The 23,370-nt window shown below is 32.1% G+C and overlaps 2 protein-coding genes and 1 pseudogene across 2 annotated transcripts; 1 reads left to right on the top strand and 2 right to left on the bottom strand.

The window, feature by feature from the left end:
- Positions 1 to 5,589: 5,589 nt before the first annotated feature.
- On the bottom strand, positions 5,590 to 14,069 carry LOC124828422 (sister chromatid cohesion protein PDS5 homolog C-like). The gene is made up of 14 exons (XM_047301711.2): positions 13,782 to 14,069; positions 11,971 to 12,174; positions 11,680 to 11,861; positions 10,887 to 11,013; positions 10,577 to 10,774; positions 10,432 to 10,479; positions 9,437 to 10,342; positions 9,198 to 9,305; positions 8,964 to 9,037; positions 8,348 to 8,399; positions 7,485 to 7,571; positions 7,343 to 7,386; positions 6,495 to 6,569; positions 5,590 to 6,421 (listed from the first exon to the last, which is right to left on the bottom strand). The coding sequence occupies exons 1-14, from the start codon at positions 13,881 to 13,883 to the stop codon at positions 5,881 to 5,883; spliced, it is 2,748 nt and encodes a 915-aa protein (XP_047157667.2). The 5' UTR covers positions 13,884 to 14,069; the 3' UTR covers positions 5,590 to 5,880.
- Positions 14,070 to 15,412: 1,343 nt separating this feature from the next.
- Positions 15,413 to 15,754, bottom strand: LOC124828304 (guanylate kinase 2, chloroplastic/mitochondrial pseudogene; annotated as a pseudogene).
- A 2,424-nt stretch (positions 15,755 to 18,178) lies between these two features.
- On the top strand, positions 18,179 to 21,696 carry SDF2 (stromal cell-derived factor 2-like protein precursor). The gene is made up of 6 exons (XM_047301699.2): positions 18,179 to 18,587; positions 18,725 to 18,871; positions 19,206 to 19,346; positions 20,762 to 20,811; positions 20,891 to 21,020; positions 21,332 to 21,696. The coding sequence occupies exons 1-6, from the start codon at positions 18,471 to 18,473 to the stop codon at positions 21,413 to 21,415; spliced, it is 669 nt and encodes a 222-aa protein (XP_047157655.1). The 5' UTR covers positions 18,179 to 18,470; the 3' UTR covers positions 21,416 to 21,696.
- Positions 21,697 to 23,370: the final 1,674 nt, after the last annotated feature.

The raw sequence follows: 23,370 nt of genomic DNA, 5'->3' as shown, positions 1-23,370 counted from the left end.
TGATTTTCCTTTCTTAATTCTGAGGGTTTGAGGAAAGATATTAGAATTAGTTAAAGCCTTGATAGGGAAATATAATACTAGAGTTTAAGTTTCAATGGATGAGTGAAGATGTTGGTGTTTAGAAGTAAATTTTTAGAAGTTTCTAGAACAAAATTAATAGATGAGATATCTTACGTTTCACAAAAAGGAGTTGAGTTCAAAGGCTAGATTAAGAGAAGCTTTGGATAAGCATGAATGTGGCAAGATTTGAGAAATCAGTTTGGTTTAGTATATCAGTAACGTTAGAAGTCAGAAGAGAAGGAAGTATTGATGAGAAACAGAGTGGCATTGTGTGAGATTGGTAACATGGATTGATGTATTAGTGATGATTGGAATCTGAAGAAAGAAAATGGTGGAAGAATTGAAGATAAAGTTTAAAATAAAAAGGGATAGGAATACTGAAGTAGATTAAGAATAAATCAAATATTAGACAAAGAAGAGTAGATGAGAAAGTTTAATAGGAGGAGAAATCTATAAGTTAAGAGAACACGAGGTCTTTAGAGAAGAATGAAGTATTGGAAGGATTCTAAGCTAAATAGATTATTAAAAGGAGATGGTTAGATTTTTTTTTAGTAAATGTATTAGAGATAAGATTTGAGAATATATGATTTTGGTATGAGGAGTAGTGGAGAAAATCCAGGTACGAAAATTTTGGCTTTCGACTTATACAAATATTTGGTATTTTTAATAGGATTAAAATGTCATGATTTATGGTTGTAAAATTTATTATAGTTAGTAGAGGTAGTGTAGGTTGAATTGATATTATTATGAACATGGCAAGATAAGGAAGAAGAAGAGTTTGGAAATGGATAAAAAGGAGGGTTGCAATACTAATGTGATTAGGGAATTCGGAATAATTAAGAAGTTGTAGGTTGTGATTGGAGAAATTTCATCAGGTATAGTTATGTGGTAGTATTCAAACCTCAATGGTGATGTAAAGGATGAGGATGAGTATTTTAGGGATGTCTGACCAATGCAAGTGAAGGATAGATATTGCAGTCTAGGGTATGATCGAAAGGATAGTTTGGTCATGTTACAATATGTTTTTAGAAGTTTATGGTCTTCAAGAATTGTGAGTTGATTGTTGAACATTAAGTGTAGTTAAGGGTGAATGCAATATTACCGAGAATCAGATAAGTTCATCAAGGACGAGTGAAGGAAATGATGCATAATCTTAAGTGTGGAAGAGTTTCTATGGATGTTATAAAGCATACTCAAAATAAGTATTATTTTTGGACAAGTCCTTGTTAAATGGGTATAGAAAAGAAAACATAAGGATGAATTGTTTAGTAATAGTGTTTTGGACTCCGTGTAATCATCAGAGTAATTAGAAATTTTACGGAAAATAGAAGTATAGGGTAAGGTGGAGCAATCTAGTATAAAATTTTGGTAAACATAAGTGGCTTTTGGAGGCGTACAATTTCTAGGAGTAGAAACTGTATTAAATAATGGAAAGTTGTTACGGAAAAAAAAAATGATTCTTAGAGTTTAATGGGGTCATGGAAGTCTTAAATAGGGATCTATAAGGAGAATTACTTTCTTGTTATAGTAGGAATGAAAAGTTTTATGAAATCTTGTGATTAATAGTTTATGAGTGATGAGTTCTTTTAAAACATTAATGAATTATTTTGAGACTAGTGAGGTATGTTTAATGGTGGTTTTCATGGGGCTAAAAGTGTCAAGTAAAAGTGTTTTGAAGGTTTATGATTTTAATTTTTTCGTGAATACATTTCAAATTTGACATGCTAGAAATTTAATGCACAAAATACGTAGAGTAAATGAATTTACAAGGAAACTAGGAGATAAGGTGAAATAATCATAACTTTATTTCGAATTTTTGAATTTTCGAGGACGAAAATTTTTTTGTGTTGGGGAGAATGTAAGACCCATAAAAAAAAATATATATATATATATATATATATATATATATATATATATTTATAGTAGTAAATTTTAGTATTTTATTAGTAATAATAATTTTAATGGATAGAAAATTGTAAATTTTGGATATAAAATTATAGTAATTTTAGAAGGAGAGGTTCAAATTTTTGGTAACTTATTTAGTAAAATTTTTTAAATGGAATAGTAAAAAGTAAATAGTAAATAGTAAAAAGTAAATAGTAAAAATAAATTTTCAGCATTAAGATTCCTTAGCATGGAAGAAAGTAGTAGGTAGAAATTAGGATCAGATTTGGTGAGAAAATGATTGAAATATTATTTTTAAATAATATTAAAATAATAAATAATATTAAAATATTAATGAATAGTAAATTTTTTTTTACTATAAATAGCCATGGGAGGGAAGGATATTTTGCACCAAGAAAAGAGGAATCAAGTGAGAGCTTGAGAAATAGAGAAGAAAGAGTTAGGGAGAAATTTTTAGTTGCAAGAAGAGTAGAGGTTCTGAAGGGTTTCAGGGAAACAAATTCGGAGCAGGAGATTAAGTCTGGAATAGAGGTAGGGGAGCTAATCCTTCTTGTATATGATTTTTTTTATCCATGTTATGATAATGAATATGAGTTATGAGTATGTTAAAATTTTGGTAATGGTAGTTATCTATTCACTTATATAAATTTAGTTTTCATTATTATAATTTCTTATTTTCGAGTTACTGTTGTGAAAATTTTCTATTAATAGTTTTCACCGTTGGATTTAGCTAAAATTTTAGTATGTGAATCCTAAGACCTATTACTAAACTTTGACCGTTCGGATTTGAAAATAGAAGTCTGTACTTGGAGAAATAAATACTGCAAGTTTGAGTAAATTAGTCACCCTGTAGTTCTGTTACTAAGTTGTCTCGGTAAAAATATAGATTTTGACCTATTTAACCGTTAGATCAACCTCAAAATTTGATATATGATTCTTAGGACATATTAATACAATTTGACCGATCGGATTTGTAATTGAAGGTCTATGTTTAGAGAAAGAAATTTCGAAAGTGTGAAACATTCGGATGAACACTGTATTGTTGTTCTTAAGCTATCATGGTACAAATTTCATATATATTTCATCTACCGTTAGATTGAGCCCAAAATTTAGTATGTAATTCATAAGACATATTAAGTCATTTTGACCGTTCAGATTTGTAATTAAATGTCTGTGATTAGGGAAATTAGTTTCGCATTTTGAGTATAACCGAAAACCACTTAAAATTCTGCACCTGAGTTACCTCGGTAAAACCTCAATATCTATCTAGTTAACCGTTGGATCAACCTGAAATTTTAATATGTAGTTTATAACAAATAGTGAATTATTGTGACCATTCAGATTTGAAATCGGAGTTACAGATTTAGAGATATTAATTTCATATCTTCTCAGGGATCTCAATATTGCTTAATTTCTATATTTTTTTTTTTATATATCTATATTAAATTTCGGTGTTAATATTATATGCTGTTGTTTTGAATCTGTAAATAAGAAATTTGTTAAAAACTAGTTGAGGAACACTTTGGCTAAGGAAAGATTTGGTACTTAAGTTGTCCATTGTGACGCACCTCTTTTTCCTGGAAGTCTACTCGACAAGTTTTTAACTTAAATCATATTGAACAGATTTTGTACTGTTAAATTATTATGCAATATATGTTGTTGGAATGGAAATGTCTGATTAATTCATGTTATTGTGGTAGATATGAAATTATGAATTATAATTGTGATTATTGCATTTTATTATACTGCATTTGAATTTATGCATCTAAACATGTTATGGGTAGTATGGGGAGATTTTGTAGGGGTATAATGTGAGTTGAGGAATATTAGTATGGTATGAGTCTTGTGGAGAGATTAAGTAAATGTTATGGTATTTGTGTATATGTTGATGTTGAGGGTCCCGTAGTTGGAGGTTATCCTGATACTCTAATAATCATCTATTCTCAAGTAGAGAGGGATGAATTATGTGGTGAGAGGAGCAGGAGGTCCTGGTCTATGTGCCGGTTTTGGACATAGTGAGGGGATTAACCTTGTGAATGGTATGAAGTATTTTGAAAGTGTATTTGTATATAAAAAAAAAAAGAGAGAAAGAAAAAAAAAGAAGAAGTAGAAGTCATTACAAGTGCATAACCTCCCGTGACCGCTCATCAACTTATCATCCGGATGAGTGTCTATTGGGTATTGTGGTGTCTATTGGGTATTGTGAGACGAGTGTCTAATAGGAATTGTGGTATGAGAGTGTCGAACATAATTATTATATGATGTTTATATCAAGGTAATTATATATGTTTTATAAATGATTTGTTGCATGTTAGCTCACCCTACTTGTTTGTGTTTGTTTTGTTTGGGTATGTGCGATGATCGTATAATTCGTTATACGGGAGCAGATGAAGGAATGTTGTCTGAAACAATACCAAGGAAGAAAGAGATCGAAGAATAAGTTAGAAGAATTCAAGTTATATTTAGGAGTTTATAGTTGAAATCTGAGTTTAAAATATATCAACTGTGAATTTTTAAGTGTGAGATTACGGGATGTTACCGTAAATGTAATGTTACAATATATAAATTATGAATTATCCAATGTGGGATATTGGGATGTTACATCCGAGCCGAGTGGAGCATGCATGAAGGAGTCAAGTCAGTTTTCTATTATTTTTCTCGACGCAGCTGGACCATCCTGGACTTGAACCAGAGACCTCGCTCGTGAAGTAAATCATCGCACCTATAGTCCAAGCAATTGGGAGAGAATCAATATATTCCTTTTCGGGAACTATTCATCCTTCCCTATTATTGAAATTGCTCAGGATACCCTTTTTTAGCTTCTAGAATCTATTTCTTAGTTCAACTCTTACCTTATTAACTGGAATCAAAGAATTAATAGATATGCTCCGTCCAAAATGGGAATGGGCTAGAGTTATGAACTTAGAATAAAAAATCTGATGATCAAGTCGATTCCATTATTCAAAGTTCATTTTGTCCAAATCTTTCAAAAAAATTATTTGACGTCCCTACACAAATATTTTATTGACTATATCTCTACAATATACCAATATATATTATTTATTTTCTCCATCACTTTCCTTGAAGTGAACACACCTTATCCTATATTTCTCACATATCTTGTCTCTTTTCTCACCATTTATCTACAATCATTGAAAGACTTTATCAAAGAAATATGCCACTTGTATCCATAAAGTCTCAATCTTGCAAATTGAGATCAATTAATCCGTACAAAGAATTTGTTCCACTTAAAGTGCTATGTGATTACATAAAATTGAAAGAAATAGAAAATAAAAATAAATAAAAGATGAGAAAAAAAATGGGTATTTGATTTGAATAAAAAGAGTACCACCTAAATTTGAGTGTAATTAAAAAGAGCATGCAATTCTTACTTATGAAGAATAAGAGAAGAGGTACATATAAAAAATATCTCATTTCTTTCCTTTCAATTTTCACCCTCCCTTGATAAGTTAATACTTCTTTCCCCCATTGATTTCTTTCATCTCTTCCCACATTTTCTCTACCAATTACCAGACAAAGGGTTAGGGTCCCCAACTGACCAACTTTAATAGCTTCCACCACATCAATTATGCTGTTAAGTAAATAATAGCCATAGCTCAGTAATAAGCACTGCAAATACTGTTTGATTTGATTGTGTAAGAAGTCAGCAATGTTTGAAAGAAAGCCAAATATTTTTGTGTTAAAGATTACTCGTACTATAACTAAACTAGTCTAACTAATTAGTAAAGATAACAGTACTAACATTAGGATAATTACCACAAAATGATGGACAGCTACCTTATACATGCTTAAACTCATTTGATCACTCCAGCCACAGAAAGAAGAGTTAAATGCTATGAGGATACGAATAAAAGCACCCAATTAAGGAATAAACAGCATGAAAAACTCCAACATCTAGCTTCTCCTACGCTTCTTTCCACTCTTGACCTTACTTCCTTGTGCCTTAGACGAAATTGAAGTCTTTACCTTGGCATCTTTTAGCTTTCCTTCTGAAACATCTGAATTATCATTCTCAAAATATTTTATCTTCAATAAATCAGATTTCACCTTGCCGGTACCATTAACATCAGCCTTTCCACCACTTTTGAGAGGTTTTTCTTTGGAAACGGCAGTCTTTGGGGTTGTTTTCTTGGATTTTCCACTTTTTAGAATTTCTAGCTTAGACTTGGAAGACGGCTTTGGCACACTACTGTAGTCATCATTTAATTCCCCAGTCCTGGAAGTATCAGTATTTTTCGATTTCTTACTCAGTATTTTAGTAGCAACAATGGATTTACTGCTAGAACTTTTAGGAGTGTCTTCCTTAGATTTTTTATTAACTCCATCCCCAGATTTGCTATTTGTCATGGAATCTTTCAATTTGTTGCCATCTTTGGACCTTTGACTAGACTTCAGGGATACACTTTTTGATCTACTATTCGTCTTTATTCCACCACTGCAAATTGGTGAAAAAATTTAGACATCCAATAAGAGGTGGCACTAAAATAGATAAATTGATATTAAAAGACCTTTTGGAAGAAACATCCATCTTTCCCTGCTTGGTGGTTTCACCATCACTTGTTTTCCCTTTCTTCTTTGGTTGCCTGAATTGGATCAGAGAACAATGCAAGGTAAACAAGACCAAATAAAGAAACAGAAATCCATGTCTGCCACAACATCAAAGAGAATTCACAAAAAGAGCACTAAATAAGAGACATACAGTTGAAATCCTTCAAAACGAAGGAAGAACAAAAGATCTATTATCACACTTGTTAAGAAGTGGAACACTCTTAATTGATACAAATCAAACCAATGGACAGGAGATAGCCCAATTACTTCACAATATACAGAGAGCCAACTCCAACAATATGAGACTTTTCAATCTCTCTCTTAACAGACAGTTGTTTCCTTTAAATTAAAGGATAACAATAGTTTTTTTATTTTTAAAATATTTCCTTTAGCATTCAACACAATATATTAATCTATATGAAAATTCACAACATTTAGATGCTCTCAATGTTCAACCTTCAATAATTAAAGACCACAGAGATGATTGGAAGATCAAATACAAAACACACCATGACTGACTAGAAAGCACGGGGAGAGGAAGACTGGTTCAGAACAAATAGGACAAATCATAATTCACAACATATATATAAAAAAAGTATCATGGTATCTTTCTTTAAAAAAAAGTATCCAGCAAATCAGTAGCAAACACAAACAGCACCAACTAAGCCAACATCAGAGACATAATTTCAGAAAAAAGGTCACCACAATACACACAACGCGCTCCATATAAACATGCCTGAAAAATATAAGATAATACATCCATACAGTATATCTACAAAATTTTATATTAACAATATGCAGCACGTACATATCAATGGAAGCATCAAGACTTGCACGATCACTCCGATCTTCCTGTCCATAGAAATAGTTGTTATTAATTTATAAGCAGAAAAGTCGGTGTTAATTTATAAGCAGAAAAATTGGTGTAAAAGGGCAACGCATAGACCAACCTCATCTGCATCTGAATCCTTCTCAATGACCTTCCATTTCTCCTTCCCTAGATTTAATATTTCTTCATCACCGTCATCATACGATACCTAAAATACAGAATAGTTGCCAGAAGATAAAATAGCCTGTATTTGGACAAGCTTTGAAAAATGTGTACAGAAAAGATTTATGATCGCGAGCTACTCATTCCAGCTAATAAGAAAAACACTAAAATGACTACCCTTTCCATTGTGTTTTACTTTTATTTTCGAGAGAAAAAAAAACATTTCCAGATACTTCCTTTTTATTGTGTCATAAAGATAAAATTTTAAGAAAGTTTTGTCGATTTCTTAAAAAGTCTTCCAATTGTTTATTGCATTAATTATTTTACCAAAATACACTAAATTACTTTAAATTGTTTGTAGTAAACATATAAATACTATAAAATAAGAAGATAAATATATTCTCTATTGTGTTAATCAGAGAAGATGACAGCAAAAATTACCTAAATCTGATGAGTCCCAAATAATCAGAAGGATAGTTTTGGTAAAATAGTACAAATTAACAAGTTTAACTACCGACTACATTAACTAACTCTGATGGAATTTTTTTTTTCAACTTAAAAAATGCATTTTACTTTTTCTCTTTAAAAGTGGCTCAAACAAATGGGCCATAGCAGTAGTAGAATGTTGCATTTTTTTCACAATTTGAAATAATACTAATGAATGTAATCCCCCATCCAACTAAGATATTAAGCCATCTAGAGTATAGAGCAAACGTTAAAGATACTTAAATGGCAGTGCAACACAGAAAAACAAAAAGAATATAAAGCTTTTTGTCAGTGATGGTAAGGGTAAAGAGGAGACTTAACAAACAGTCAAATCACCTTGTGCTTCTTTTTTGCAGAATCAAAAGAATCAATAATACCCTTGTAAAACCTGCAACAGATTAAATGTCAGTAAAAATATATATTAAATGTTTCCATTACATCAATTTGAACAAGCAAACTAATCATAAATAGAATGTGCATGATGATATACACTATTTTAATTCAAAAGATACTATGTCAATGTATTTCATATCAAAACTTAGTCACAATAAATTTTAAAAAAGATACAAGCTTTTTTTTGTGTAATTAGAAAGTCAAAGTCCAATACATAAATTGTCAAAATAAATTAAGAAAAAGTGTGTGGGACAAGAAGGGAAATCAAGACCACAATAACTTCAACAAAAAGCTGTACACAAAGATACATGTAGTAATTGTCATTGTAAATATGTAATATGCATAACAAAAATATCACTATCATTGAAAACAAAGCAACATTAGTCCAGATTAAGAACTATAAATGTGTACTTCACACAGCTCAGACAATCATATGCTGCAGAAGTACTTATTAAAATTTAAAAGGAAATGTAAAACAGTACGAAGCACTTCCCTGCTACTTCTTAAAAAGATTTACAGTGACAGCATATGAAAATTTGAAGACATGCCAAGTACTTACTCACGATCCTTAGGCCACCAAACTTTGACCCGTAAACCGACAAGGTTTTCACCACATTCCTTTGTACCATACTCCTGATACAACAGAAAGTTAATTGGAAATCAATGCAAGAAGACAATGAAATTCTGGAACATGCCAGATAAAAGACTTTTCCAGAGAAAAAAGTTCCCCAATGTGTATAACCTTAACATATCAATAACAATTTAAAAGTTCACACAAAAACGGGATACATACATTTTCTTTTCCTGAAGTAAGTTTCCTTTTCACATTTGCCTTGGGAGTCTCCTCTGAACTTGCATCTTTGGCAGATTTTGTACAAGACCTCGGAGTAGTAACTATTTCCTAAATAATTAACAATGATTCCTTTAGTGTTTTACTTTTAAGAAAGAACAAAGTAGAATAAAATCATGTAGCAATAATCTTGACAAATAGTAGCAAAGAAGTAAGCACAGTATAAAACATAAAAAATATACTTTGTCCACATTCATAGCAGATGACTTTGCTACATCTGTCTCAGTCTTAGCTTTTCCACGCCCTCCTTTTTTCCTGTCTTCCGCCTGCCTAGAGGAGGATCCACCACTACCCTTTTTGTTTTCTTCTAATTTCTTTGCTGAGTATTTCTTAGCATCTGCATTATTTATTGCCCCACTTTCTTTTTTTACAGAATCTACCACACTAGTTTTTTTCAAAGACTTTTGACCTAGTGCCTTTTTCACTGACCGCGTCACAGGTTTGGCTTCTGAATCACTAGCTCCTCCAGCCACCTTAGAAACATCATATGCAGCGCCTTCTTTTACAGAGTCATCTTCCTTTGTTGATCGTCCAAGTTTCTTCAAGCGATTTTCATCATTGAGGCTCTCACTTGGAGCAGAAGCAACCACTTCAGATTCGTCATTTACTGCCACTGGTGATGAAATCTTAGCATCCATTTCTTTATTACTGTCTGAAGGTCCTGCTACTTCAACAAAATGTTCCTTGTGAGGGGAACTGGGAACTATCTTACTGTTGCTTTCACAGTCAAGCATTTTCACAGCTTCCTTCTCATTAGCAGCAACTTGATCCTTGGAAGGTTTTGCCAATTTAGTAGAAGAGCTTGATTTCTTTCGTGGTCTCTTGGTAGCTTTTCCTGCCTTTTGTTTACTATTGTCAACCTTTTTGGTGTCCAAATCACTACCCACCTCATGACCAGATATATTCAAACCTTCAGAGTGGTTGGAACAATCAGCATCCTCTTTCTTTTTAATGGGACTGGAATAAGCTAAAGCAGTATCTTCTCCAACACATGCAATACCATAGCTCATGCCTGAGTTAGGAGATTTATTTGCATCAGGATTTCCTCGTTGAGAGGATGTAACTTCCCTTGAATCCTTTTTAACCACCTGCTCAAACAACGCCATATTCCAGTGTCAATTCTGGAAAATAAAAGACTAAAACAGCACACAAAAAACAGGAGCATTAAAGGAGATACATGTGTTGACTTCTCCAGTGACTGTTTTTCTGAATCGCTCTTATCTTCCTGAAAAAAGTCAAAATGACCATAAGAAAACTTCATGAATGCTCTCATCACAAAATGTTTCAAACATTAGTCGTCAAAAAACCGACAGAAAACTTACCGCATGCTCACTAGTCACACATGTATCATTCTTTTCCAAATCATCAGATGTATCTTGGCATATTAAAGCAAGCACAGCACTATAATCATCAACAGATACACCCAAGGATCTCACTGTTTGAACCAAGTAGGGTTTAAGCTTGGTTGCACAATTTTCAAGAACCCTCTCCCCCAATTTTTGGGCAATTGGAAAAGCTTCCTAAATTTCAATGATTATCAACATCATGACAACAATAAAATTTGAACGACAAAAACATGGTTCAGGTTTAAAATAACAAACTACTAAAAAGGATGAAATAGTAACTGCCAACCTCATTGTCTTTCTTAATGCTGTCCAGTAGTGGGGACAGCAGGGCTAAGGATATATCTTCACTTTCCTCGACAACAACGGTCATAATTGTTTCCATGGACAAAACAACATTTTCTGGATGATGTTCCCTGAAATTTACAAAATAAACCTGATCAAAAAACCATGCCCCTATCCTTATGTTTGTCTAACTCTGGAAAAATGCATTTGCATATATGTAACTAAGTTGCACAAGTAGAAGCATTACGTTCAATGCAATACACTAATTGAACAATTGTTTAAGAATCAGGACACAGATGTATATTAATATATTGCCTATAGTTTTATTAATATTTTTCTTATTATACCTTCAATTTTCCTTAATATAACTGATAATAAGGTTGATGTGCTATATCATCATATTTTGTTGGTCTTCAGTGAAAAGGTATATTGTAGCCAAGTCCAATAAAAATGCTTGATTCAAGTTAAGATACTGATTCCTTCATTATCAAGAGGGTATACGATAAAGACAGCTTTGTTCTGGTATTTGGGTATCGTCAAATTTAAAGTATTTTTGCACTAAAGTGTAAAAATACACTGAAGGAAGTAATCAGTCATCACACATGTTAGTAAATGTTCATAAGGTACCAAGCAGGAAAAAAATAAAAGGCACTAAAATAGTTCACAGACTATACGGTAAAAGATCATAAAAATCAAATCATGTTTTAAGTTTAAGAAAAAAAAATATAGGACGAGATAATTAAATTTTGAAGTTGTGACAACAGGGAACTTGGTGAAATCCGATACTATAATCCTACCTTACACCTTTCAAGAAATGTTGAAACATATCCGAAATCAGGGCATCACATTCAAGGTCCAGCATTACCACACAGGATCGGACTTTTGCAACAGTTTCCAGAATTGAGATTCTCTTGGCATATGATCGACTTAACTTGTCATGCAAATTTTCAAGTGAAGATACTATCAAGTGAAAGACCTCCTGCAAGAGAAAGTCATGATAAGATTCAATTGATTTAATGATACCTTTCATAAAGAGTATGATAATTGTCAAGTGCATTCATAAATTGTGGTATGAAAATTCCACACACCTTCATTTGATCATCGTCATAAGGAGCATCAGGTGCACTGATTCTTGTTATTTCACTGATGCAAGAGGCAACCGAAACCTTGACATCATTATCTGAGTGCCTTAAAAGTTGGTCACCAACCATTGCTTTCAATGATGGAGAGAGTGCATTTTGCATAGAAACTGTTGGTGACTGTTCAACCCTTGACAGGCAACTTTCTACTTGCTGTAGACCAAAGGAAAATACAATATATAAAATTAAAAAAATTAATAATTTGACTAGCCATTTGGTTAGGACTATTTTTCATAATCGCATATCTTTTATCAGAAAGGAAGTTTTCAGCTACACCTGACTTCAAAGTTCAAACTCATGCTGTAGTCAAAGGATTTTCCAAAAATAAAAAACAAAAAACAAAAAACTATGAAATAAACCTTTCCCTGAATTGCCTGGATTCGGAGACATTAAATAATGCCGGTCTTTCACACTGCTGTAATTTACAATACATGATAAATAGCTCAAAAAATTAGAAACCCAGACACCAACAAAGCTGATAGGGCAACCAAAGTATGTAAGAACATGCAACTGAAATGTCAATCCAACACCTGACTACTTGAGATTTATGTAAGATCAGCTATTACATAAAGTGTTTAGTAAATAGCATAAAAAAAACATAAAGACAATGTCAGCAAGGGAACACAACCACATATGTATATGAAGAGTCTCGAAATTCAGAATATGGTATATTGGCCACCAACAAAAACTATTGACAGAGGATTATTGCTAATTTTACACTTGTGATCAAACCCTGTTGTAGCATAGCAATATTGGACCATGTTTTGCAATATAAATTACTTCCTTTCTAAACTATCCTGTTTTAAAAAGTTGTATTCACGAAATGCAAAACCTATAAATGAAAAATATGTCACAGCTATAGTTTAGTCTTAACCATCAACTCAAAAAGATATTATAAATATGCTATTAAATTGTCCAGATCAAGAAAATATATATAACCCAGAAATATACCAGATCATATCAAATGGTTTCCATGTGACTTGAAGTATATATATTTTCTATGATCCAAAAGTTCCAAAATTTTATTGCAGAACATAATTATTTACAAGGGAACGGAAAAAATCTGAATGTATAATTAGTTTTATTTTTTAAGATTTTTGTAACCCTTTCTTCAATTTCACATAAGAATCCCCTCCACGGTTGCAACACCCCTGCCAACACTACTACAACCAAGTTCGACATCCTCACACCTGGCATCACTATTGGCAGTTGGCACCACTCCAAACTATCAATTACTAAACTAACCTGCGAACCAGTAATCAACAATTGATAAAAACTGAACATCGCATATTTCTGGGCCTTATTCAGTTTTCTTCACTTCCATGGTCTATCTCATACATCCCTACCTAAACACTCAATAACACCGACTTTTATTATAATCATAGCTTACCATTACCAGTTAAAATCTCATAACTCATTAAGGGAAAACAGCATACATATGATATGATTATATTATATTAGGATGTCTGTTATAACATGACACATACCCCTGACCCCTACGCCATCACACCCAAACCAGATGATGTTATAGAATAATAACTGAAATAAAAAATTCCATGTACTCGTTGTTTCCAACAAAATCTAACAAAGCATCAAAGCCAAACAATATCAGCAACAAGTTTGCCTTTTCCAGACGAGAGACAGGAACGACATGCAACAAACAACTCGTATTTAAAAAATAAAAAATAAACACCCCAAAATAAATCTCAATAATCATGAAAACAATAGTTAAAATAGCATTTGAAAGGAAAAGGAATTACCTCTAAGAGTGAGAGAAGCTCCTCTGCAGAAGACGGAGGGTTTGCGAGCTTGTTACCGGCTTCGAGAAGTTGTTCTTCCAATCGTTTATCTGCAGACGCCATTGGTTGTGTCCTCTCTGCTTTTTCTGGTCTTACAGGGACTCTCGCCACTTTCTTATGCTTCACTCCATTAATGCCCTAAAAAATCACACCAATCCAAAATCTGATTTGAGAATAGAATATGGAAGGACGATGTTAGGGTTCTTCTTTGATTTTTTTGTTTTCCCCCCCTTTTCCTGATAATGAAAAACGGGATAGATACACAACAATAATAAAAGTAAAATCTAAAAAAGAGAAAATAAAGTTTGTTTGTCTCTTTACAATTTTTCTGAGAGAGGAAAACTGAATTTATATATATATAATATTTATTTATATGCATCTTTGTATATACGTGTAATGAGTACTCAAGAAATATTTGTAAAATAAAATAATTACTTTTTAACTGTAGTTATATTAGTTAGTTAACATATAATCATGGTAAGAATGTTTTTGTAATATTATTTAGTCATACACTATTCTGTTTGGTAAATTTATATATATTTATATGTATGTATATATATATATATGTATATATATATATATATGTATATGTATATGTATATATAAGGGATTTTCTTTTATTTGTCCATATTTTTAATTTTGTCATTCATGTTTTTGTTTTATTTAAATTTAACTTATTTTTAAAATTTAATCACTTTTTAAATTTAACTAATTTTTTAAAATTAAATAAATAAAAATTATATACTAAATAAAATATATCTACAAAAAAAATAAAAAGTATTTATAATTAAATTATAAATTTATTTTTATTTATTTTTATAATTATAGTTTATTTATTTTTTATTATAAAAAAAATTAATATCTGTTTTGGTCCTTCGGTTTATTAGATGTGATCAAATTGGTCATTATTTTCTCAAAAATTCATAAACGTCTCATGTTTTATAAAAAATAGTTTAAGTTGATCTTTTCTGCTTATGGTTAAAAATACTAATGACAGAGTTGCTCTCTGGCCAAATCTAAATTATCTTTCCAATTAGTCATTGCGTGACAAACTCAGCCAGTGAGAGACTACCACGTGGCAGTCTCTTTTCCACTCAAAACTAGAAGCTTCATCACACTTCTCCTTTTTCTGCCATCACTATAACCCTCGTCACCATTAATCAGTCATATTGAATATCGAATCATACTACAACCTCCGTCGCAACTTCTCCTTCGTTACCTTTAGGTTAAAATCAATTTGTGATTTGTGGCTCGTTGAAGGTACAAATTCAATTCCGGCAAAGAAGGCAATGAAATTTTGATGAGAAAAATTGGAGACACAAACCAATTTGTGAAAGAATGAGCATCTTAGGATTGAGGTTGCAAAAAGGGAATAATCGTTCCCTCAAAAACACCAATGACCAATCTTCCACAATGAACAATTTATGAAATCAATAAAAGAAAATGTTTCACAGAGTTCATTTACCCTCAACCCTTTGTCTAAGTGCGAAACCCTAACTTTCTCGGCATCAATAATAGACTTCATCAACTTCACTTCATTCTCCAGCTTCCCCTTCGCATTCACCACAACATAATCAAAATTCTTCAAAAGCTTAATCTTCTATCTCACGTGGCGGCGCCCTGAATATCGACCCGAGGGCGTACTGGAGAAACTCCTCCCGCTCCACCATCCCGAGAAACACCTCCTTCGAGACGAAGAGGTAGTCCTTGTCGTCGATTTCGGTGGGGCGACGAGGGCACGATGTGGCGGTGACGACCAAGCGGAGGCCGCGACGGGCCTCACGAAAACGCGCGATAAGGGTTTCTTTGCCAACGCCGTTGGAGCCGCTGATGACAATGATGAGAGGGTTGGGGTTGGGAGAGAGAGGGTTGGAGCTGAAGGGGGAGCCCAGGGAAGCTTTCAGAGGGTGGAGGAGATCGGCGCGTTCGAGCATTTAGGATCGGCGTGCTCCACTCCACCGGCTTCTTTACCGTCGTGAGAACCCTAGCCTCCAACAACGCTGAGTTTGAGGTTGAATCATATCATTTTTTTATTATTTCAATCTAAAAAACTAAAAAAGGAAGTAAAAATATTTTGTGTTCAAAAAAAAAAGGAACCTATAATTGCCTTTTTTCTTTTCATTCTAAAGACCTATTTCCTTTGGTTCTCTTTTATTATCCTGAAATAATGAATTGAGTTCGTATCGGCATTTTGGATGATGCTATTGAAATAGCCTTTCTTGCTATATTTTCTGGTACTCCACCCATTTCATAAAGTATTTTCCCAGGTTTAACAACAGCTACCCAATATTCGGGAAATCCTTTTCCTGAACCCATACGTGTTTCAGTAGGTCTTACTGTAACCGGTTTGTCTGGAAAAATACGTACCCATATTTGTCCACCACCTATGGTAATCCATGTTATTAAGTTTAATTTTTAAAATTGACACCTCAATTCATTTTAGAGTGTCACAACGCCGTAAGAAAAATGATTAATTTGAACTATTTTTTACAAAACATAGGACGTTTATGAATTTTTGAGAAAAAAATAACCAATTTAAACACATCTAATAAATGGAGGGACGAAACAGGTATTAAACTTAAAAAATATAACACACACTCAGCATCTGCTTTCACTAGCGTGTTACAAAGTTCACGTTTAAAATATTTTTCATTAGTTGATCATTTAAAATTTTGTATTAATAGTCAATAATTAATATATGTTCCAATAAAAAGAACAAACAAAAATACAATGTGAACTATTTTTAATTAATTTAATTTGAGCATTTTTTAATGAGTATAGAAAAATTGGAATTTTAAGTTGTTTAACTGACAAGTTTTTTTCAGCTGGCATGTAATAAACTCTTTTTTTATAAAACTTTAATATAAAAAATAGTCTCTAATAAAAATACGACTAAAATATTATTCTTTAAGTTTTGATATAATAATTTATAAAATGTTTATTTTAATTATATTTTTTGTACATACTTAATATTTATTTTAGTACAATGACTTCTTACTTAATTAGTTGAGATTCAATTAATATTAAAAATAATAGATCTAAATTATTGTAACAAAAACTTAATTAAATTTAATACTAAAAATAAATTGTTTTTAAATAGAAACTCTTAAAACATTTATATTCCTATCAAAATTCAATCTTTAATGCACATGTACATCCATCCACTAACAAATCAAACCATTATTAAGACAATCATGGTAAGATTAAAATTTGAATCATAATTAAACAGATATTATCAAAATTTATTAATTAAATAATATATTAAATAACATTAAACGTATATTACATAAAACCAAAATACTAAAAAATAAAAGTAACGGAAATATTTTCGAAAAAATAAAATATATTTTGCAGCTTTTATTTTTAAGGAAAAATAAATAAACATGCTATTGCAGTAAAAAGAAATATGTTAATTTAAAGTATATAATTAATCAGTTGTAATCGGATTTGTGATTCAAATAAACATAATGTTATACTAATTTTTCAGCATAGTTTTACCACCGATCAGATTGCGAAGAAGAGTCTAAGACCTAAGATCAAGAAGATAAATAAAAATCATACATATTAAATGAAAAAAAAGTTAAGTTTAGAGTATCAAATTTAATTTGAATTAGGCAGTTTTCTCGTCAATATGAATCCTAATAGTGCGCTCTTATTTTTCGTGAATATGTTGTATCTTGTGAGTGTTTTTTTAAAATGAATGAATTGTTTTGTTTATTTGTAAATTTTGAATTTAATTTTTATGAAACACAACTATTTATTAAAATTATGTTAAGTGGTGTTATTTTCAACAATGTTAAACATTCAGTTATCTGAAATAATTTAATATTTTATATATATATATATATATATATATATATATATATATATATATATATATTGTTAAAATGTGTTTACTTCACAATATATTTAAGAGTGAATATTTATTCAATTTAACTTTTTAATTTAAAATACCTTTGAACATTTAAAAAAAAGCACACAACACGGGACAAAATTATAATATCTAATTTAGACAAAATTCTATCAAACCAATATTCTTGTTATGCTTTTAAAACTTGTACAGAGTATATATTAAATAAGTATTATTTTGTTATAATTCAATTGTCTTTGCAACGACTACAGAAAAAGAAAAAGGAGGTAGCTTAAGAAAAAATAGGTGCGAAAAGCAACAAAAGCATAAAACAAGAAACAGCCCAACATTACTACCTAAGCGTATCGGGGGTAGAGAATTTGAACCAGTAGTGGGCTTCCACGTCATGCAAAAAGCCACGTGTTAAATTTATATTGGGCAAGAGATCGTAGAGCAACGTGTCTCCGAGACTCCAGCGTGGAACAAAGTAAACTAGCGTGTCGTTCCCGGTCCGCGTTGGGGACCTTGCAGAGGCCATTTACAAAGCAAAGCAAATTTGGTTCGTTTGGCAGGGACGTGAATACTCTCTTCCCCTCTCTTTCGATCTGGATAGTAAATCGGGTCGAACCGTGGCTTCCTCAGGGTCGCAGAACCTCTCTCGAAGAAAGGCTTCTTCTTCGTCACCGTCTCAGCAACAAACTTCCGGGTCGACCCGGATCGTTTACCGGGAGTCGCGGAGCACCTCGGAATCTGATTTCCCGATCTGGGCGCAGAACTGGTTTATCACATTGCTCTTCGTCATGGCTCTCGGATTCTTTGCCCTCGCTCTCTTCCTCTTCATCACTCTCGACTCTGACGTTGTTCCTTCTTCCGCTGCCTCTGCCTCTGCCTCCGCTGCTTCCTCCGAAGGCGTCGAGGTTTCACTTTCTCTTTTCCTTTTCCGTTTCGTCGCTGGCGAAATCTAATGTTTTATTTTCCGATGCAAATTTTCAATAAGTAACAATAAATGTTGATTAATAAATACTTTCTCGCTGATTGATCTTTAATTGTGCAGGTTCAGATTACATATGGCACGGTGCTGAAGCTTATGCACGAGAAGACCAAATTTCGGTTGCATTCTCATGACGTGCCCTACGGTTCTGGCAGTGGACAACAATCGGTTACTGGTTTCCCTAATGTTGACGATTCCAATAGTTACTGGGTAGCTTTCTTATTCATATGGTTTTTCTTACATGGACTGTGATTTGTAAGTAAATAAAAAAACAAGGTTATGTTTTTGTAACGACTTGAGTGCCACGATTGCTGCATTACCTTGGAGATTTGAGTTTAGTTCTGACTTTTAATATTTAGGTTAGGAATTATCCTAAATGTGACTTTAACAAGTAACCATTACAGTGGTAAACAGTTTTTTTTATTGTATGATAATTTATGATTAGATGACAGTGTAGATCCGTGTTTTATAATTAATTTTTTTAAAATTTGCTCTGTAGCCTTTGGTTTTTGTATTCACTTTAGATATATGCGTTGTCTTGTAGATTGTTAGACCTCAGCCAGGAACTAATGCTAAACAAGGTGATTCCATTAAGAGTGGTACCATCATTAGATTGCAGCACATGAGAACAAGGAAGTGGCTGCACAGCCATTTACATGCGTCCCCGATATCAGGCAATCTCGAGGTAAGTGCATCTTCCTCTAGTTGTTGCCTATCAGCATATGTTTTATGATTTGTTGATGATTGCTGTAACTATGTTAATGTTGTAATGTAAGCAACATTTGCTATTTTTATATGTATGATTGATTACAAAGACTTGCTACGAGTATCTAACGTGGCAACTCCTTTTGCACTTGTGTGTAGTGTTTTAGTTAGGTCTTAGATAGGAGTTTTCTTCTCCAAATATTGTTTTATATCCGCTTGAACTCGCTATGTAATACGCCCTCGTCTACACAAAAGGCTTTCAATGACCACTTTGGGATATTTAAGGATTTTTCTGTATTACAATTTACACATTTACTGTTAATGTACACAGTCAATCCTTGTCCTCCCCCATCACTATTTGTAAATCAAACTCCAATATATTAGAAATAATCCTCTCACTAAATCAAACCTGAATTTTTCATGTTTTTTCCCAAAATCAATTGCTCTAGTCCCTGGATCTTTATGATCACGTCTGCACTATGTATCTTCCTAGCGCATTCCTTTTCATTTTTAATTTTAATTTTATTTTCCCCATAGCTTTCAGTGTGCCCATCTCTTTTCATTTTAATGTTCATCTTTTATTCGAGAAGTCTCATCTGCGGTGCATTCATTTTTAATATTCTTGGAGCTGTCCAACTTTATTTCCGAACATGCATGAATAACACGGCTAGAATCTGGTTAAATAGTTATTTGAATATGTCTGCGCTTGAGGAACTAATGTTAGGCCGATTTATTGTGAAAGACACTGTTGGATTTTATGTATCTTTTGCCCCATAATAAATCTATCATTTCTTCTATTCTCTCTAATTTGATACCTTGTATTTAGTACCATTCGAATGATTCACATAACATAAAGAACGATTGTGTGTAAAGATTCTCTTCACATTTCCGCTTTAATTCATTTTGATTTCGGTCTCAACTGGTATAATATCTCTCCAAATTTGTCTTTTGTATTGAGCTACCAAAGTTAAATTAAAATGACTTACTATAACTCCCTGATGTAACTGTTATTTCCTTTTGCAAAATAAAAAACTGATATTAGTTATCTCAAATTGTTCAATTAATCTACCCATTTATGTAGTTGACCCTATCTACAGGGATAAGTTCTGGTACTATAAATCTACACACATGCAATTAACTACTACTATAAAATATCTCATTGTACCTCTGTGTCTCCTTCTATAGACTAATGCAAGAAATGTTGACAATAAAATTCTTGAACCACCAGACATAATTATATAGAACGTTTTTGGAAACATCTATTTTATTATCCTCTTTTACCTACTTTGCATTCAAATTAACTTCTGATGAAAGTTAAGATTTTGATTCAAATATAGCCTATTTTGAACTCTGTCTGTTATGGAATATCCGACTTTAACTTCGAATTGAAAACAGGTGAGTTGTTTTGGGGCAGAAAATGAGTCTGACACTGGGGACTATTGGAGGTGAGTCCTTTTTTTCCTGAATGGATATTTAGATCTCAATATTCTGGAAGGTGCTTTATATAGGTTTTGTTGTCTTTAGGCTATTAATAGAGGGAAGTGGGAAGACTTGGAAGCAGGATCAGAAGATTCGCCTTCAGCATATTGACACCGGAGGCTATCTACATAGTCACGATAAGAAATACAGCCGCATTGCTGGGGGACAGCAGGAGGTGAGAAATCGCGCGGATGTGCCAACTATATTTTTAGATGCTCACTGCTTTCAGCATGTTTTTCATTTGGATACTTAGTTTCATATTTTAATTTTCCTTGCATCAACAAAATCAGTAAAAGTGTTTTTGTAGATGACTTTAGCACTTAGCTACAGTTTTCAGGTTTGCTTTGTCTTTAGACAGTACAGTGGGTAATGGATGGTGATGGTTCTTCGTAAATGTGATCAAATTTCATAGTGATCCCATTTTCTTTTATAAGTAACTACTTGGAATTATACTAACATTTTTGTGATTTATCACACTCTTATCAGGTTTGTGGTGTTCGTGAAAAGCGTGCTGACAATGTGTGGTTGGCGGCCGAAGGTGTCTACCTTCCTGTCACTGAAAGCAAATGAGTTGATTGGATTGGTATGAACACATTTATGTACACGGCTGGCACTGATTCTGAAGTCTGATAGCATATGCAGAGATATACGGGAGTATTTAGGATGAGATAACGGTAGTAATATTTTTCATAGGTACACTTTACTATGTAGAAAGTCATGCCCCTTTCTCCTCTCAAGAACCACTTGATGTGTTCGACGTATTGTTAAGCAGTATGCTAATTGGTAATTTTCTGTTAGGACTATGAAGGACAAAGTGTGGCAATGAATCTATTTTTCAATCAGACTATTAATTATACGGATAATAAGGACCCTTATCGATGCGTTTTCCTTTTTGATAATGTTAAGAAAGATCCAAATGCTAGAAATACAATGTTTGAATTATTAATGAAGGCACACTTTCCTGAAAACAAAAGAAAAAAGTTCGATTGTAACTTTGACCTGTGTAAGATCATGTGCAATTTTGGATCCTCTCGATTCTTTTGAGCCGTTTTGTTAACAAGAGGTGCAATCGGCCAAAAAAACACTCAATTAAAGGAATTATTAGCTGAAAAATCTGTTAGCAACAATGATATGGAACTCGGGATTGTTTAGAGTTAAAATATTTTAATATAAATAAATTTGACTGTTCTGTTAATTTTCCCCATCTGAACTCTTCAATTTTATTCTTGTGCAAATATTTAGAAGTTTATGATAGATTTGACATATAAACTGGTCTTAAATTTATAAATTAACACGTGAAAATGGGAAAAATGATTATTTTATTGTGATAGGATATATTTATTTGTTGGTGAGTTCTAGGTTTATGAAGATTTAAATTAATTTATTAGTTTAATCTGTATAAATTCCACACTAAAGCGATAAAACTGTAGAAAATTAGTAAAACACTTTTTTTTATTTAAATATTATTTTAAATATTAAGTTTTATAATAACTATTTTAGAAGACATTTTTAATGCCAAAAATCTCCCTTCCCTAGTTTTATTTGGCAAAGAGTAGAGATGATAATTGATAATGGGTCATTCTTTTTCAGTCTTGTCTAATAATTTGTTTTGTCAGCTGACCAGTTACCCATCAGAGAAAAAAATATTCATGTTTTTTTTATGAGTATCCATATATATATATATATAATCTTTCAAATATAAAATTAAATAAAAAATAATAATTTTTAAGTATAATTCAAATCAAATTATTCATTAAAATATTAATACAGTGCAAAAATATTAAAATAAAACTTACTAATAATTATTATATAAAAAAATATAAGCTGGTAATAAATATATCCATCAAAAATATTTATTTAGGATATGTTACGGATTGTGTGGATAAGGATTTTTTTAGAAGAAAATCTTAATAAAGTGCCAAAGGAAGAATATCAGATGGTCTTTCAGTCTTTAGGGAAAAAAAAGTTTGGGTTCGGCCATCGTGCATCTGCTTGTAGAAAAGAAATTCAATTTCTAGTCTGTCCAAAATAGATATAAAAACCAAAAACATGTGATTCATACCTCTTCCCTTCAGACGTTTTAAGAAAAACTAATGCCTCATATATAACAAAAATAAGATGTAAATCAAACAATTATATATTAACTATTTTTTTTTTACTTTGCAAAATAAAATACATTTTTATAATATGAAAATGTATAGTTTCATGAAAAGGATGCGAAGACGTTGTGTATGGATGCATGAAGAGTCTATATCTTATAGCCAGTGTTTGTTTTTTTGGTAGCTCTGCATGACTACTACACATTAATGAACACTATAAAACCATGTGAAACAATGTTTCAGCAGTATTATTGCATCACCTTTCATTTTCTTACAATTTCCTTACAACTTTAATTGTGTTCTCGTTTGCTTCTACAATATCGATGTTTCATTATTATTATTTTTCCCCAAACAAAGGTGAAAACAGCTCATATAGAAGTGTACAATCATGGTTATCCATTTCCAGTATAAAAGCAATTAAAGAAA

Source organism: Vigna umbellata, chromosome 2 (genome assembly GCF_029865625.1).
Source record: "Vigna umbellata cultivar VRB3 chromosome 2, Vumbellata_1.0, whole genome shotgun sequence".
In the NCBI taxonomy this organism is placed as follows: Eukaryota; Viridiplantae; Streptophyta; class Magnoliopsida; order Fabales; family Fabaceae; genus Vigna; species Vigna umbellata.
The sequence above is the reverse complement of the archived record's forward strand: the minus strand, read 5'-3'. Positions and strand labels throughout refer to the sequence as shown.

Excerpts from the sequence above, each read along its gene's own strand:
- LOC124828422 (XM_047301711.2), bottom strand. The coding sequence starts at position 13,883 with ATGGCGTCTGCAGATAAACGATTGGAAGAACAACTTCTCGAAGCCGGT. Across the intron at positions 12,175-13,781 it reads AGCTTCTCTCACTCTTAGAG|CAAGTAGAAAGTTGCCTGTC; the intron begins GTAATTCCTTTT and ends TTTGGTCTACAG. Across the intron at positions 6,422-6,494 it reads ATGGATGTTTCTTCCAAAAG|TGGTGGAATAAAGACGAATA; the intron begins GTCTTTTAATAT and ends ACCAATTTGCAG.
- SDF2 (XM_047301699.2), top strand. The coding sequence starts at position 18,471 with ATGGCTCTCGGATTCTTTGCCCTCGCTCTCTTCCTCTTCATCACTCTC. Across the intron at positions 19,347-20,761 it reads CGATATCAGGCAATCTCGAG|GTGAGTTGTTTTGGGGCAGA; the intron begins GTAAGTGCATCT and ends AATTGAAAACAG. Across the intron at positions 20,812-20,890 it reads GACACTGGGGACTATTGGAG|GCTATTAATAGAGGGAAGTG; the intron begins GTGAGTCCTTTT and ends TGTTGTCTTTAG.